This window comes from Acanthisitta chloris, unplaced genomic scaffold (genome assembly GCF_000695815.1).
Source record: "Acanthisitta chloris isolate BGI_N310 unplaced genomic scaffold, ASM69581v1 scaffold9413, whole genome shotgun sequence".
Lineage (NCBI taxonomy): Eukaryota > Metazoa > Chordata > Aves > Passeriformes > Acanthisittidae > Acanthisitta > Acanthisitta chloris.
In genome coordinates, this window is record NW_008665404.1 from 5,033 (window position 1) to 21,431 (window position 16,399).

At 42.9% G+C, this 16,399-nt stretch overlaps 1 protein-coding gene across 1 annotated transcript in view; it reads left to right on the forward strand.

Annotated features, from left to right (window-relative positions):
* Positions 1-3,432: 3,432 nt before the first annotated feature.
* TTBK1 (tau tubulin kinase 1) overlaps positions 3,433-16,399 on the forward strand; it is a gene marked incomplete at its 5' end in the record, with an annotated part of 72,448 nt that continues 59,481 nt past the window's right edge. Inside the window, 3 exons of the mRNA XM_009071741.1 lie at positions 3,433-3,506; positions 6,467-6,607; positions 7,855-7,959. Of these exons, the coding sequence (XP_009069989.1) occupies positions 3,433-3,506; positions 6,467-6,607; positions 7,855-7,959 (320 nt within the window). The remainder of the gene's footprint in view (positions 3,507-6,466; positions 6,608-7,854; positions 7,960-16,399) is intronic.

Here is a 16,399-nt window from a genome sequence, read left to right on the forward strand (position 1 = left end):
TTCTCCGAACCTTTTCTCAAGTCAGTGTTTATCAACATCAGACTGACTTATTCCTCCATGTTAAGTAGTTAACAGGCTAAAACTCTTTTTAATAAAATCTCTTGCTCTGTTCTTTACTTTGTTGGAAGAGAGTTGCTTTGTTTTAGTATTAAACAATACAGCTATAGTACTTATTTTCTAAAGTATAACTTGTGATCTTCTGTAATATCAGAGTGGCTGTTGAGCAGAACAGTCTAGTGAAGGCACAAGTGTCACCTGGCACTTAGTGCAGCAGTAAAATGGTTGTGAAGTCTCCCCATATTAAGCATACCTTGAGAAAACCCTGCCCCCCCCTTTTCTTTCTGGGCTAAAATATGCTTTGCTGCTCTCTTTGCTATGATCTCCGTGCTTGAGGAGGGCAGAAGGGTGAGAAGAGAGAGCTATTTCCTGCTGCCTTAGAGGGATGTATGGCAGTTCCATCATCCTGGCTGCACAGGAGGTTATTAACATGATTGTTCTTATGGGCTGCATGATTCTGATCGGCCTCGGGACTGATCTGCAGGAATCCCAAAGTCACACCTGACTGTCAGCCTCCATCTGCTACTTCAGCATGGCATCAACTGCTCCAAGAGAGCAAACAGTTGTAATCAGGTGCCTCCTTTAGATGAAAAATGAGCAAAAGCCTCTGGTACCCAGAGGATTTGATGCTGCAAGCTTTTATCCCATCTATAAGACCAGCTGGCTGTACATGCATTACTTCTAAATGTGGCCTGTTTTCTCTACACTCTGTTACATTCTTTGTGTTTCATGCAGGAATTGGCACAGTTTTTCCTGTCCCCCTTTCTTCTTCTTTTCCTGGTGTTCCTTATGATGCAGAATGGTGCATGGGAGAGCTGTTCCAGGGAGAGCCTTAATTCCCAAGACCAGCAGGTCAGGTCTGAGTCCATTTTAGGCTGCAAGGAGGATTCAGTATAAAATCAAGTCAGTTTGGGCCTGTGGGTCATCAAGATCTGCCAGTCAATTCATCATTTAAAAAAACTGTAGTAAGTAGAAACACATTATCAGCCTAAACATGCAAATAATTCTCAAAGGTAATAAATTTAGGGATCCAGGTTGTCCCTGTCAGAGGGCTGATTTTTAATGTTCTTGTCTGTAAAAAGTACATGTTGTCCTGCCTATCAGTGCTTTTCAATTGTTTAAAACAATGAAAGCAAGTTTAAAAAAAAAGAGTAATTTACCCTTTTTGCCATACAGTATCTCTCATTCCCACTAGAAACAGTCATTGTTTTAGCTGCTACCTCAATATCCATCTCCTGGTGTTCTAAAAGGCAAACAAAGCCAAGTGGGACTCACAGTGTGTCTGTAAGCAAGCCAGGCTGGTCTGTATGAATCTTTGAGTCATGTCTGGGATGAGTATGGGCTTGTGCTAACCTGTCCAAACTGTGAGACCTGTGTAGATGACCAGTTTGCTGAAGCACAGAAGTATCATGAGCTCCTAAAGAAACGTAAGTGCTTCTTTGAGGTTATCCAGGTTTGTTGACTTTGTAGCCACAAATCTGGCTTTGCGGGTCCATTCACAATGGCAAGCAGCACAGCCATCCATGTTAGGACCAATGGCAGGAAGATGTGTGGGACAGCTGAGGCTTGCTGGCAGTTCTTTCTTGGTAATGCCCAGGCCAGGACATGTGCTACATCCACAGTGTCTCAAGGAGTTCCCTCAGGAAACCAAAACCTTGTATGCCAAGATTAACACTGAGTTTGCAATGAACATGCAGACAGTAGGAAACCAGCAGCACCTTGTACCCATGGGCTTGGTGTGTGAGAAGCAAGAGCAAGGAAGAGCCTGCGGGCTGCCCTGACATACACTGAAGAGGGTACTTCCCTAATCTCTGAATATCTTTTCCTGAAGTATGGTGACTTGTGACATTCCTTGATGATTTCAGCATAGTCTTGCACATTCAGTCCTGAAACTGGATTATGCTCTTAAGGCTGTGCCAGAGACATGAAGGATATGCAGACACATAACCTTCCTGTTCATCTAACCAGTTATAGGTGGATACTAGAATTGGTTGGCTGGTTGGTTGGTTGGTTTGAAGCCTGTTCTTCCACAGGGATTAAAGAGTAGCCAGTGTCTCTGTCCCTCCAGTTCTGGTTGCCAGCAGCTCTGTTACCTCCTTGTGGTAACAGAGTGTGGGTGTTCTGCTGAGGGTTGCTGCTGGGCACTGGTGGGCTGGCCTTTGATGCTCTTACTGAGGGTCCTGGGATGGAGCTCCGTATTCCACAGCTGTATGTACTGCTCTGGCCAAGGCTCTGGTTCTCCAGTGGGAGAGCTGCTCCTTTATCTCCTGCTGTCTTCCACATCCCTATTCTGTCACGTCTTGCTGTCCCCAACAGTTTCTGGCTACCCAGGCCTATGGTGCACACAATGACAACAATAGCAGGGCCCTGAGGGTGTTACAGACAGTGCAGTTACTGAGTACTGTATGTGTTTCTGTTCTTCCTTTTTGAATTTAAAACTGTGAAGTTTTGGTTTAAAAACTAGTGAAGATCACCATTGCTCAAGTGCTAAAAAGAAATACAGAACAAAACTATGCACCCCCTTCCCTGCTTAGAAACCCCACTAGGACCCAAGAGTTCATCATTGTGGTGTGCATCAACCTTTAACTCTTTTATCAGTAGTCTACTAGTAGGGAAGTATATGTCTCATACTTCCGTTTCTGTTAATTCAGAGAGCAAACTATCACAAATCCATTACAGGCCACGGTCTGAGACCACAGCCGCTGCTTCCTCCCTGAGGACTAGCTGAATGCTGATTTAGTTTGATCTTGCCTGAATAGGTGTAGTTTGTGCTTCTAACACCATGCCAGTACTTGACATGGACTTGCCTGGATTTATATCCTTCTGTTGTTATTACTTTTATGAATCAGTGGAGCTTTTCCATAAGCATCTTTCTTTTCCAAATGTTTCTATTAAAATCACGGTTTGTCTACGTTGAAGTAGTATATTAAATTAGCTGTCTCAAGGTAAGCAGTGCTACTAGGCAAGTGTGGTGGTGTGTGTAAGTCAGCATTTACTGAGTCAAGTTGGTGTAGTGAGCTGAGGTGTGCTGCTAGCAAACCTGTGAAACTATGTGGTCATGTGTGCTACCCATGGGATGGTGGTGTTGTGTACACATGGTGAGGGTATAAACTGCAGTTTGTCCCAGTCTCATTTGTGCCCTGTGTCAGTGTGAGGCTTTGAGGATCCCTGACACTGATTTCCACTCATGGCCATGTCACAGGCAGTTTTCATGTTGAATGTCAGTACTCTGTTGGGAAGTAGAAACATAATCAGTCTGTTCTGCAAAACACCTCACCTGAGGTTACAAGCCCCTGATCAGAAACCATTTTTCTAAGTCACAATCACTGGGTTGTTATCTTATGTACCACTCTGTATGTTTCTGTTTCTTTTCAGGGAAGGATCATGTTTGCAGATTTATCGGCTGTGGAAGAAATGAAAAATTTAATTATGTGGTCATGCAGCTTCAGGTGAGTTCTGTTCTTCACCTCTCCCTTCTGTCCCATGGAGATGGCATCACAGGGAAGGATTTACAGTGAGAGAATAAGGCCAAGCACAGGTGTAAAGATTTTGTGGTACACAGAAAGAGAGTGGAATGGGAGACAATGAGAAGGGGTGATTGTTGCTGTGATATCCCTTGGGATGGCTCCAGTTGTCAAGATGCACTGAAATACTTCACAGCTCTGCTTTTCTGTTTTAGATGGCTTTCTGTCAGTTTTCTGGAGAAAGCTCTCTTTTCACAATGCTCTGCTTTTCTCTTTTAGATGGCTTTCTGTCAGTTTTCTGGAGAAAGCTCTCTTTTCACAATGGTTGCAGGAGCAACCCACAGTATTATGCAGCAGTGGCAGCTGTTTGAAATATCTCCTGCTGAGCTCTGTGATGCAGCATTCAAAATATGTGTCTTGTATCAGAGCTCAGAGTGCAGTAGGAGCCAGTGGTGTCACAGCAACAGCACAGTTTCTCTGTGAAATGCAGTGTTCTCTGGCTCCTCTGTCTCTACCAAGCTCAGCAGTAGCTCAGCTTCTGCTGTGAAAGTGTTTGCTCATGTTTGAACACTGCTGATATTAAGTCAATATGGGTAAATACTTGGGGAGTTACCACATGGTTACTGTACTGCTGGACAGCAGATGAAGTAAAACAGATACCAGCAGATCCCAATTCTTAAAATAAGCTTCTGATTCTTTTGAAGTGTAGTTCTTCTTTGCAAGGGAGATGCATAAAAACATTGTGGTGCTTGGGGTTGCCTTTTGTGTGCCATTGACATCTCAACTTCTGTTAAGGCTAGAAAAAAAATCCTTTTGCTCTCTAAACAGCCCTGGCTATTGCTGCTGCTGCTGCAGTGTGACTAGAAGGGGCTAATCTGGAGCTCACAGAAGAACGAGATTTCTAGCCCCCCCCCCCCCAATCCTGTCCTTTAACAGGATTGTCCTGATGAAAGGGACTATACCTTGGACAAAAAACTTCTCTGCATGGAATCTTTAGCCTGTTCTTGACTATGTAACTGAGTTCGTAAAATAGGCAGAGCTAAAAATCATTTCATTATTTGCAAATGAAGACTTTAATACTTAAAGCATTAACTAGTTCTGCACCACCACCCTTCAGGCTAAAATTCTCCTTCAGCTTCAAGGCCTGCTAGACATGGTTTATCATGTGTCCCTGTGACTGTTGTGTACTGCAGTTCTCCCTTTCTCTTCAGTCGCTGGAATGGAGGCTTCCACTCTAAGCTTTGCAACTCATTGCACCTGCTCTGTATCTTAGCCATCCTGTTGGTGTTCATTTGGAAAATAATCCTCATTTTCTGTCTTTTCCTGGGAGTCGTATTGGATATTTACATTGGGTTGTTTCTAGAGAGCAGATGTCCAAGACCCTCTCCCAAAGAAGCTGGGGAAACTTATGGCACATTTCAGTGTGCGGCTCCAAAAAAATCTGTCTTGCCTTTCCCTGTTAAGATTGGGTGAGAGAGTTGGTGTCCAAGGAATAGCTTTACAGTGGAAAGATCTGCTGTCAATTCAATAACTTGGATGTTTCAGGATGACAAATCGGTGCTGCCTCTACTAAACTGTCATAGAAATTTAAGAAGTTAAGCACTAGAGTAGTGGCTGTGTCTTGTTTTGATTGTATTAAAGAGCAAACCTGGGCTGGCTGCTATGGCTTGGTTGTATCTATTAGCTGACCTGTATCAGGTGTGGTTGTTCAAGGGACCAGATCCCTGAAGTGAAACATGGGTCAAACCAATTTGAGAGCCTAGTTGTACACTACAAGAACCAGTTGCAGCTGGCATTTCAATATCTGTAAGTAACTTGAGAACTGGAAATGGATGGATGAATAGATGGCATTTCACTGCTTTGGGGAGCAATCTGTGTTTTTTTGTCAAATGTTTATAATCTCTTATATTTTGTGTTAGAAATTTTGTTTAAATTCATCTGGACTTGTATTATAGCATATATGTCTTTGCAAAAGCAGAATCAAGAGATTCTATAGGATAGTGATAAACAGCTTTTTTTTTGATGCATGTTCTCAGGAACAATGGACTCTTATTCCTAAAACTTTTGTTCATTTGGTAAATGTATTAGTTCTGTGGATTAGGGGGGTAGGAGTGTACTCTTTTTAATACCTTTCTTCTCTTTACAAATCTAAAGAGGTATAGACAAAACCGAGATGATAGACATTAAAGAACACTGCGTATTTCTTGCATTTATTCTGTCCTTTTTTACCTTTTTACTTTCTTTTTGTAGAAACTTGTCTACTTTTCTTCTTATGCACCGCTGGTAGCCTTACACACACCACACCACACCCCCACACCCCCCCGAAATGTATTAACTAGAGGTAAATTAGAAATTTCTTTTGGTAGTTGTTTTTGTGTCAGTGGAAGAATCCTCCTCTCCTGATTTTGGGTATGATTCTCTTGATAGACAACTTTCCCCATTGTGGTGTTGCCACAGCAATGCTGGCTTGAGCTTGAACCAGGCAGTGTGTGCTAAGGAGTTTCTGATGAAACTGCTTCTATGAGCTGCCATAGATAAGCATCTTCATGACCTGCTTATCGTATTTGTACTGCTTTAGTCTTCAGATGGCTCAGAGAGCAGTCAAAGGCTGTTCTTAAATCAGCTTCTATATAGTCTGGGTTTAACAGTAAGAAGTGCTGGTCTCACACATTCTGAAGCACTGCTGTCCATGCTGTGCCTGTTTCACAAACAGTAAGTACATCAGCCGACTTGCCATGTCTGGTATCTTCTTATCAGCCAATACATCATTTAAAATTGAAAATTAAGTACTAGAAGATCTTATACAAGAAATAAAGCAGCCAAAAGGTGAGCACCTGTCTGAGCAGCATTTCTGCTTTTTTTGTGGCTGCATGTTAGAACTCACAGCTGTGAAATGTGCTTTTGTGTGATGTGGGTTTTTTTAAGTGTTTTATTGATTGTTTCAGGGCCGAAATCTTGCAGATCTTCGAAGGAGTCAGCCTCGAGGGACTTTCACGCTGAGCACAACGCTGCGATTAGGCAAACAGATTCTGGAATCAATAGAAGCCATTCACTCTGTGGGATTCCTGCATCGTGACATCAAGCCTGTATGTTGTTTGGGAAATTTTCCTTTGAGTCGTATGTCTGTCTGTTCTGCTTGAGTCAATAAAGGCAGTCTGAATATGGGCAGGCCTCAGCATAGGCATTTAGGCCTCTTAGCACACTCCCACTGTCTGACACGTTGGCTATTTTCTGTAAGTACAGAATAGTAATACAGTATTGTCCTTCCTTTAAGTGCATAGCAAACTAGTTTTAATCAGCAGAGGCTGCTCCATGGTGGGTTGGTAGCTGTCAGTCATGCTTGTACAGTCAAGATCACATGATGAAGCAATCTAGTTCTGAACAGTCATTTGGAGTCCAACCAATTATTACTATAAAAGGAGTTCAGAGAGGATGTCTAGCTCTGTGACCCTTCATTTTAATAAATGCTATTTCATGTATTTGACTTAGCTAAATCATCCTCTTAATCCTTTCTAAGTGATTGCCAAAAAAATTGGAGCACAGTTTCCAGTGTCAGACACAGTGTTGGTCATCTGCTTAGGCAAAGAACAGTAATTCCAAGTCTCACTGTAGAAGCCAATTTTTTTCCTACAGCTCTTCACTACGTGACCTGAACACTTGTTGCTACATCATCCCTGAGACCAGCTTCCTTCCAGCAAAATCATTTGCTCCTTTTAAAATCAGCTACTTTTGGCTTATCAGATTCAGCTGAATATCAGTCACTGGTGTGACTGGCCACAAATCCTTGAGCAGCCGTCCATTATGGTAAAGATATAACTTTAAGATGGAGGTTTAAAAACAGCTCCTCCGTTTCCTTGTTATTGGTTTATTTACTAAGAACCAAACCCAGTGGTTTTTAGATGCCTGAATGTTCACATACATTTAGGCAATGCAATACAGTGGATGGAGATTCTGGGAGTCAGAATAATGCCTGCTAGCAGCTGAACTGGGCACACAAGCATTTGTCTGCAGCAACTCCAGCCTGTTATGCAAGTGATGGAGCTCTCACTGCAGAGCTAGTGATGTTAAATGTAGCTCTTTCTCAGAGCAGCTGAAATTTAGCTAAGCTAATGTGGATTTTAGTTATTTTGAGACTCCACAGTCTCTTATCTGCAAAGTGAACTTCTTAACAAGGCAGTGATTCTCTAACCATGTTTGAGATGCATCTTGAAATGAATCTTTTTGACTTGCTCCTACCAGAGGCATGTGGAGCTATGTGACAAAGTTTTGTTAACAAATGGCCACTCTTACCCAAGGTGCTGGTATCAATTTGTTTTTTTCTTTCTTTGTCTAGTCCAACTTTGCCATGGGCCGCTTACCTTCAACATACAGAAAGTGCTACATGTTAGACTTTGGTCTGGCCCGGCAGTATACCAACACTACTGGGGAAGTCCGGCCAGTAAGTACCTGTCAAGTAATTTTTTTCCATTTCTGCAACGGATTAGGCATGAAAAGGATTTGTGGTTCTGTTTGTTTTGTGGTTGTTACACTTGGTCATTATATTGGACTGCATTTTCTGCAAGATGAGAAACAGCAGGTGACTTCATCTGAATTGAGGATCTAAGAGGGGATGTTTGCTTTTGTCTTACAAGGTGTGTGGCTTTTCTTTTTCCTTTTATTTCCATTAGGATAATCATGTTTTCCACAGGCTTGCAATACTTACTGAGTACAATATGGACTAACAAAGAGGTTGAGCCCAATGCTGGCCATGTAAGTTCTGTAGCCCCAGGGGACTGGTCTAGTTCAGTTCTCTGTGGTCTAGGGAAACAGGTTGGTGTATTCTTAAAGCATTTTATAAAGAAGATGCTAGAAGTTAGAGGCTGACCTGGTCTTTGAGGCAGAGCTTACTGTGAACCGCGACCTGTAACGCTGTTCTCACCCTTGCCAGGCTTTGGTTTTGTGTATATTGCCCCTGTTGAGATTTCCTAGCAGGAGTATTTCAGTGTGCCTGTCTGAAGGGGAGGTAAGGGCAGGGGTCATAACTTGTGCCATGTTACGTGGGTGTCATCTTCAGTCCTTTTACCAGCACTGTGCTGTCTGGGGTCACTCACAAGGATGTGTTAAGCTTCAGGTGTTCTAAGTGTCTGTCACATAATTCCTAGATTTATTTCAGGGCACAGCACAAGCAGAGAGGGCTCAGACAGTCTCTCTGTTTATCATCTTCGGCTTATACCTTTTGATCTGCATACCTTTTCCATCCACAAGATAACTGTTCTTCTGGAAAATGTTGACAACATCAGAGCTAAATGTAGAGACTCTGTAGTGCAGGCTGTTGTTGGGGAGTGGGAAAAAAGCAAAGGTTATGGAGTAGATTTTGTGTCTTTAGTAAATGAACATAGCTGGGTGATTTTTCTTCTATATTTTGAAATCTTTTTTTATAAGTCTTTCCAGTTGGACACTGCAAGCCTTTTATTTTCACCTGTCGATGGGAGCAGCTCCAAATGTTGTGTGTACATCTTATTCTTAGAAAGACACACATTATGTACTACTACTGGTCTTCCTTGTGAATGCTGTTTAGTTTGGGGGTAGCCCTTCTCCATATTGCCCTTTTCAAAATGCAGCCCCACTCCTTTCCTCTTTCTTCAATCAGTATTCAAGCCCATTGTGGACTGAAACTGGCCTTCGGTTTTCTGCAAAATTTCTTCATTGCTTCAGTGAAGTAACTATGGTTTATCTCTGTATTTCAAGTCCTATCATTCTTTCTTTACAATTTTCCCACCTCTCTTCTTTTGGGTCCTTTATTTTCTTCCTTTCTCACCCTAATTTAGAATTACTTTGCTCCCAGCCCCTGTTTACAGAAACAGCACTACATCCAGCCTTGACATGTTCCAGGGCAAAAGATTCCTCAGCTGTGTCTTGCAAGCTGTGTCCTGCTTGGGTTGGTATGGGTGAGGAGGGGCTTTGTCAGAATGCAGGACTCTGAGAAGGTTGGTCTTAATTCTGGTGCTTGCTTGCTTGCCACAGATCATTCTCATAGAAGGATGAATGACACAGTCTTTTCCTGAAAAGAGACAGAGAATCCCCAGAGGGGTAGGAGTATGCTCTGCTGAAAGTGGTAAAACATCTGTTTGTTTAGGATGCAGGTGTATCATATGGGGTAAAGTCTCATATACCTAATGTACCTATTCTTCCAGACCACACTTCAGGGGGTGAGGGGTTTTGACAGAAATGGTACAATAAAGAATACATAAATATTCACTTCGATGTCTGTTAACATTATACAGTAGTCACCAGGCTGTTTGGTCCTTTGTGTCCCTGCTGCCTGATACCGCTGTTGAGTCCCACTTACCCGACTGAGACATTTGTCTGGAGAAGCATGGTGTGACTGCTGCTCAGGTAATGCACTGAGGATTAGGAAGCAGGTGGAGGTGAAGGGTGGTATGAAGGCAAGTGAAATGAGAAATTTTGTGGGTTTATTCTCTTGTGGGGTGTTTTTTTTGTTTTGTTTGTTTGGAGATTTTTGTAGTAAAAGCTATATTTCACCGAAGAGATTATTTCAAGCTAGTAAAGTGGATTCTTCTTTATCCATTCTCTTTCCATTCCTTCATCCATGAAGAATACAATTTCCAGATTTATAACATGATCAACCTGAGCCTAGTTTTGTGATTTGATTCTGAGGTACAATAAAAAACCAGATAGGTGAGGGAAGGAGCTCACTTTCTCTTTTTCTGGAAGGATGTCTGAATTTTTCTCTGTTGCATTTGTTTATTAACAGACATTTTCCACTCAAGTAGGTTCTATGCAGTTTCCTACAGTTGCAGAAGCATTGTCATACTTCATGAATAATGCCATAAAAAGTATTAGCTATTTTAATATCCTCTGAAATTCATAGCCTCAGTCTTACCACCTTTTCAGAAAGATTCTGAATGACTTACTAGTAATACAGTTAATGAGCCAGGCCTTTAGGATGCTGTGGATTTGTTGTTTGTTGAGTTTTTTAAATCTCACCTTTTGCCTTATAATTTTTTGTCACTTCTCTGTTTTGAAAACATATGTGATTTTGAAAAAGGGAAAAACCAGTGATTCTGTGGAGCAAAACCCTCTTGAAAGCTGTGCTGGCACTGATTTTATGTATTAATTTTTTAGTGTCCAATTAACTGATGTTAAGCTGTATTCATTATTTTCGTTAATGTAAATGCAAGAAGCTGTTTAGTTGTCAGATAGCATAAAAGGTCTCATTCTGATTTTCTAGAGATTGATCCAAGCTTTGAGGTCGGACCATTTCTACTCTTCATGGTTTTCTCATGGAGAGCATTAGTTTCTCCATCCTCAACTATTGCCACTCTGGCTTCCCAGGCCTTCCTTTAAGGGCTACCACAGTGGCTTTAACCTAGAGAGCTGTTTCTCTGCTGAGCTTCTGATGAGTACTATGTATTTGGTTTGTGTGTGTGTACAGGGCACAGCTACTGGACAGTTCCACTTGATTGCTCAGCATTTCTAAAATTATGAGCCACTTGGCATAACTAAATCCAAATTTATTCTGAATCTGAATTTATGCTATGCTTCTAGGAAAACAAAACTGATTTACCTTATGTGTGATGCTAATATTAGCACAAATGGTACTCAGAGAAGATCTGTTGTTGCACAAATTTGCTTTCATGGGAGTGGTCTCACTTCTCTATCACTTGCCCTTTTCCAGATGTTGCAAAGTCTCCTGGATAACGGTCTGTAGGAACTCATGTTGCACTATAAAGACAGAAGATGGTTGGGGCCAGGTGGTGTGTAAGGAAGCATCAGCTCTGTTAGTAATCAGGGAAACTCAGCTCTTCTCAACAATATTTCTCTGAGGGTTGTAGAAGTCAGTCTTTGATAGTTACTGCTTTGGACAGGCAGAGCTGATGCACGTTGGTCATGTAGCCATTTGGCGTCCATTGTGTGCTGGGAACTGCTCAGGGCCTGGCTGAATGCTGTTACTTTGGCTACCATCAGCATTTCTGGCATTTGGATCAGAGGCAACATCCTGGCTATCAAGGGAGACTCTGGCTATTATGAAAAACAAGACAGACTGCTAGTGCACAAAAACCCCAACTAATCTTTCCAGAGGGTTTTGTTTTCAAACACTTGCAAGGACAAATAAATGAAGGAAAAGACAGGCAGCTTGCCAAAACTGCCAGAGGAGATGCTGATTTCTTTACTGCTTCTCGCTGCCGCTCCATGCCCCACTCTCTCCTGTCTGAAAGGTGGCAAATTCTGGTTAAGATCTGTCACCTGTATTCAGCAGGGTATGTTTGACCTGGAATTTTGCATTTCTCAGGGAAGCACTGTCAGTGATAAATTCACAAAGTATTCCTGGTCCATTAAGCTTAGTAACATCTTTTGGTGCTCAAGACTTGCATATTTTCTGACAAAAGACAGTGGAAAAATTACTTTAGCCACAGTAAACAGGACCATCTCCAGGGCTGTGAGTCTCCTGACATCCCTTTTTTGGGGAATATGTCTGAATTTTTTGCACAGCTGTAAAATTTTAGTGAGACACATCTCAATACTCCTGCTCCTATTCTGCCTGTGGCTTAAATACATTGTGTTTGTGGTACTCTGTTGTCAAGTGAGAATGCAAGAACTCCTGTAGGAGAGGAGGTTTTTGTACCTGAGACTTCCAGACTTTGAGTGAATGATCTAATGCTGGAGAGAAGAATCACACACATTCACAGAATGCTTAATATTGGTGAAAGGGACCACAGTGGGTCATCTGATCCAACCTCCCTGCTCAGACAGGGTCATCCCAGAGCACATGGCACACAATTGCCTCCAGACAGTTCTTTAATATCTCCAGTGAGGGAGAATCCACAACCTCTCTGGACAATCTGTTCATACCTGCACAGTAAGGAAGCTCTTCCTCATGTTCAAGTTAGAACTTGCTGTATATCAGTTTCTGTCTGCTGCCTCTTATCGTATTGCTTGGCACCACTGAGAAGAGCCCAGCTCCATCCTCTTGGTACCCTCCCTTCTTACACATTGATGAGGTCCCCTCTAAGTTGGCTCTTCTCCAGTCTGAACATGCCCAGCTGCCTCAGCCTTTCCTCATAAGTGAGGTGCTCTAGACCCCTAATTGTCATTGTCACTCTCTGCTGGACCCATTGGAGTAGCTTCTTGTCTTTCTTGTCTTGAGGAGCCCAGAACTGAACACAGCACTCCAGATACACCTCACCCGGGCTGAGTAGAGAGAGGGACAGGATAACCTTCCTCAAGCTGCTGGCAATGACCTTCCTAATGTACACCAGGATACCATTGGCCTTCTTGACTACAGGGCACACTACTGGCTCATGGCTGCTTGTTGTCCACCAGGACCTCCAGGAAACTGTGCTTCTGTTTGGTGTTGTCCTTTCTTTGTGACTCTGAACCTTCACTCATGTATCTTATACCCTGGTGGGGCAGTCTTAACCAGCCTGTTTCTTACTGTAACAGTCAAGGCACCCTGCATCATGGTGTCAGCATTTCCTACCTAAATAGCTACTTTCATCCCTTTTTCCTTACATTTCCAGTAGGGTTTACTCCTAAATACTTCAAGTGTGCCAGGACACACCCCAGTGGACTCTTTCGAGAGATTTCTTTACTTGCCTGGCTCCATGTTTCTAGGTACTTAAATCAGTCTCCTCTCACGAATTTGTTTAACACATACACGGAACACAATCAGGTTTAAAACAGTTAATGAAACACAGTGCCACAAGTATAAAACACAGAATCGTGACCCCAATGCCCAGTTCCATGCCAAAAGTCAAAAAGCCTTAAGAGTTACCCACGGGGACTCAAACCCCAATACAGATACAGATGAGACTTAACCCACGGCAGGGACTCAAACCCCAGTACAGAGGGGACTCTTCTCCCTGTACCAACTCAGGAATTTCACCTGTGGTACTGCACCCTGTGTGAGATGTCTCTCCACGGCTTATGGGAACCAGATAACCTAGGTTCCAGAACAGAACAGAAACAAATACTTTATTTTTCAAGCAGTCAGTCCTTGTCTGCTCCCGCAGTGAGCCGGTGAAGCTGGGAGTCCCTCCGAGAACTCTTGGAGCGCACGCCAAGGGAGTCCCAGACTCCAGCGGATCCTGCAGCCCAGCAGAGATGTCCTGCCGCGGTCGCCAAACTGATGCCAAGAAAAGCTGTAAAAGAAACTACTCACAGATTTGTATCCCTGAGTAGCAGGTATTTGTTTATTCAGCGCTGGGCACAAGGGAGATCGCTCCACCAAACTTGTGCAACCAGGGACAAAAACTTCATGGTTTTTATATATTAAATGCTCATACATATTAATTACTTCCAGGGATGGGTGGTCATTATTATTACAATTAGTTCACTCAGCAAGCACTCCCTGGCCCATTAGGGCTTACTTCTCCTTATTAGAGGGACCCATGGTCACAGAAGCCAAAATTTTCTTTTATGTCTTGATATTGACTTGCACAATGCATCTGCTGCTACCTAGGTCTCTCCTGCTCCCTGGCAGGATTTAGGAGGAGGGCACCCAGGCCCCCATGCCTCAAGGTCTGTAGTCACTCTTAGTGTATTCAAGGTCACCCCTTGAAAATCAGGTGCTCTTGGTGCTCCCATGAATGAGCAGCAAGAGTTAATAGTCAAAGGGCCACACAAATCTTGGCAATCTGTCCTTATCATCCCATGTGCAGGCTCTCAATAAGCCACGAAGGTCAGTAGATGGAGCCTCTATTTCTTGTAGGAAGGAGTCTTCAGTGACCATCGTTCACCTTTGCTTCTCAGTATGGACATTTGATTCAGGCTCAAGTGGCTCCCCTAGTGGGTTTTGTTCCTCCTCACCAGTTCCCAAGTTAATACATCTGTTCGGTACGTGCAGATCTGCATGTGGGGCAGGAGCCTCCCTTCTGCTGCCAGCTTCCCTCCTCTCGGGAATCTCCATCTGTTACTCCTGTGAGCATTACTGCTAGCTGTCCCTTTTTTCTTCTGTTCCAGGGTTCTTGATTTTCACTTCCAGAGGTTCTGTGAAGATTGTTGAACTCTTGGTCACCCTCCATGATTCTACTCAGACTGCTCACCTCCTCTGCCACTTCACCACAGCTCCTTCTCCTCCTGGCAGCTCTGTACCTCAGCCAGAGTAATTCTCTTATAAATGGGGCCTCCAGAGAGGTGCTCTCTGCAGCCCAGTGTGGATGGCCACATCCTTCCTTTGGGGCTTTTACTGGGTTGGGTCTCCAGAATGCATCAGCCTATGGCAGGGACCAGACCCTGTGGCCCATCACCACCATCACTGCAACTGCAGTTAGGCCCATGGTGTCCTGAGCAAAGTTTCTGGGCCCCCTCACACCCTTGCTTGGCTAACTGCTGTCACAGCTCCTACAGCTCTGTTAGTTGTCTGTTTACTGTGCTGCTTATAAATACCATAAATAGAGGGAAAAATTAAATCTAATTTTTCATGGTTTTCAAGCCAAAGTTTTTGTTGAACATGAAGGAACAGCCTCAGAGTTAAACTCCGATGTAAAGGAAATCATGTTCTGAATTTGGCTGATCTCAGAACTCTTTGTTTGTTGCCTCTTTACAGGACAGCTGTAATTTCCAGTGATGCAATCATTATGGTCCCTCCACAAAACCTTTTTTAGTGCCTTTATACAAATCCAGATGAGAGAACAGTTGATGATGTGTAAGATTCCACTCATCCAGTTTTAAAGAAGGTATTGCAGATCTATTCAGAAGGTATTGCAGTATTCAGAAGGTAGTAATGACAAACTCGCATGAAGAGGGAGTGAAGAGATTGTGATTATAACCTGAACAAGAAGATGAATGAAAGGAATTTTATAAAGGTCTATAAAATACAAGTTACTAAGTGCTTACAGATGCAGGGGGTACTCTTCTGTGAAACAAGTCCAGTTTTCTGATTGTGATTTCCTCCTCTTCCCTTCCTCCTGCCCCAAAGGTCCATCTTGTGGGGAATCCCAAGACCTTCCATAACAAATTTGATATTACAGGATGCAGAGAGCTTTCTTAAGGATTTAACTGTTATTTCCCCTAGGTGCAACCTTCTGCCATGATTCAGATACAGACATGAGCGGTTCCCATCACAGCATTCATTGCGATGTCCTGGTTGTATGACCCACCTTTGCAATGGCAGCAGTACCAGCAGTCAGTAACATCTTAGGGCAGCAGAACTAAGCAACTGGGAAATGCATTGAAAAATTGGGGTTTATTCAATTTGTGCAAGTATCTTCTGTGGAAAGCACAAAAGTCAAATTTTTCATCATGCATTAATTTTTATTGCAGAGAGCTGGACTAGCAGAACATGTTCAATCTGAGAGCTAGGGCTGAGAGGAAAAGTTGAACTTGAAGGGGGAAATAAACATAAGCATTATTATGCAGGTGATGAACAACATGTGCTTATATAGTGGAGATGTTCTGAGTCATGAAGGTCTTCTGTGCTAATGTAGGTCAGATTTTGGGTAATAACTCCTTGATCATTACTGGTCTTTGGGTCTGCTAGTTTTGTCGCTAATATGCAGTACAGAAAACATTATAGTTTTCCTCTGCTTTCATAAATATATTCCCTGTGGCTCCACAAATACTAATTGAAAGTGTTGGAGTGCTTAGCAGCCTTGTCTTATATATTTATTTGAAAATAGAGGAGAGGGTATGTTTTTCCTGGAGTCTCTCTCCCATTGCAGGATCTGACACTGGACTGTTCTGCTCAACAAGCATTTTATTTTAGCTTAGTCAGCTGCAGCCCATTGATTAAATCTCGATCTGCTCGTGGCTCAGACTGCACTGCAGTAGTTTGCAGTGTGTTGCTGAAGAGACTGTATATGTGCAAGGGCAGCTCTGCAAGTCAATGGGCAGAGAGAAGATGTTGTAGGCAGGACAGTGCATAGCCTGGTTGGAAG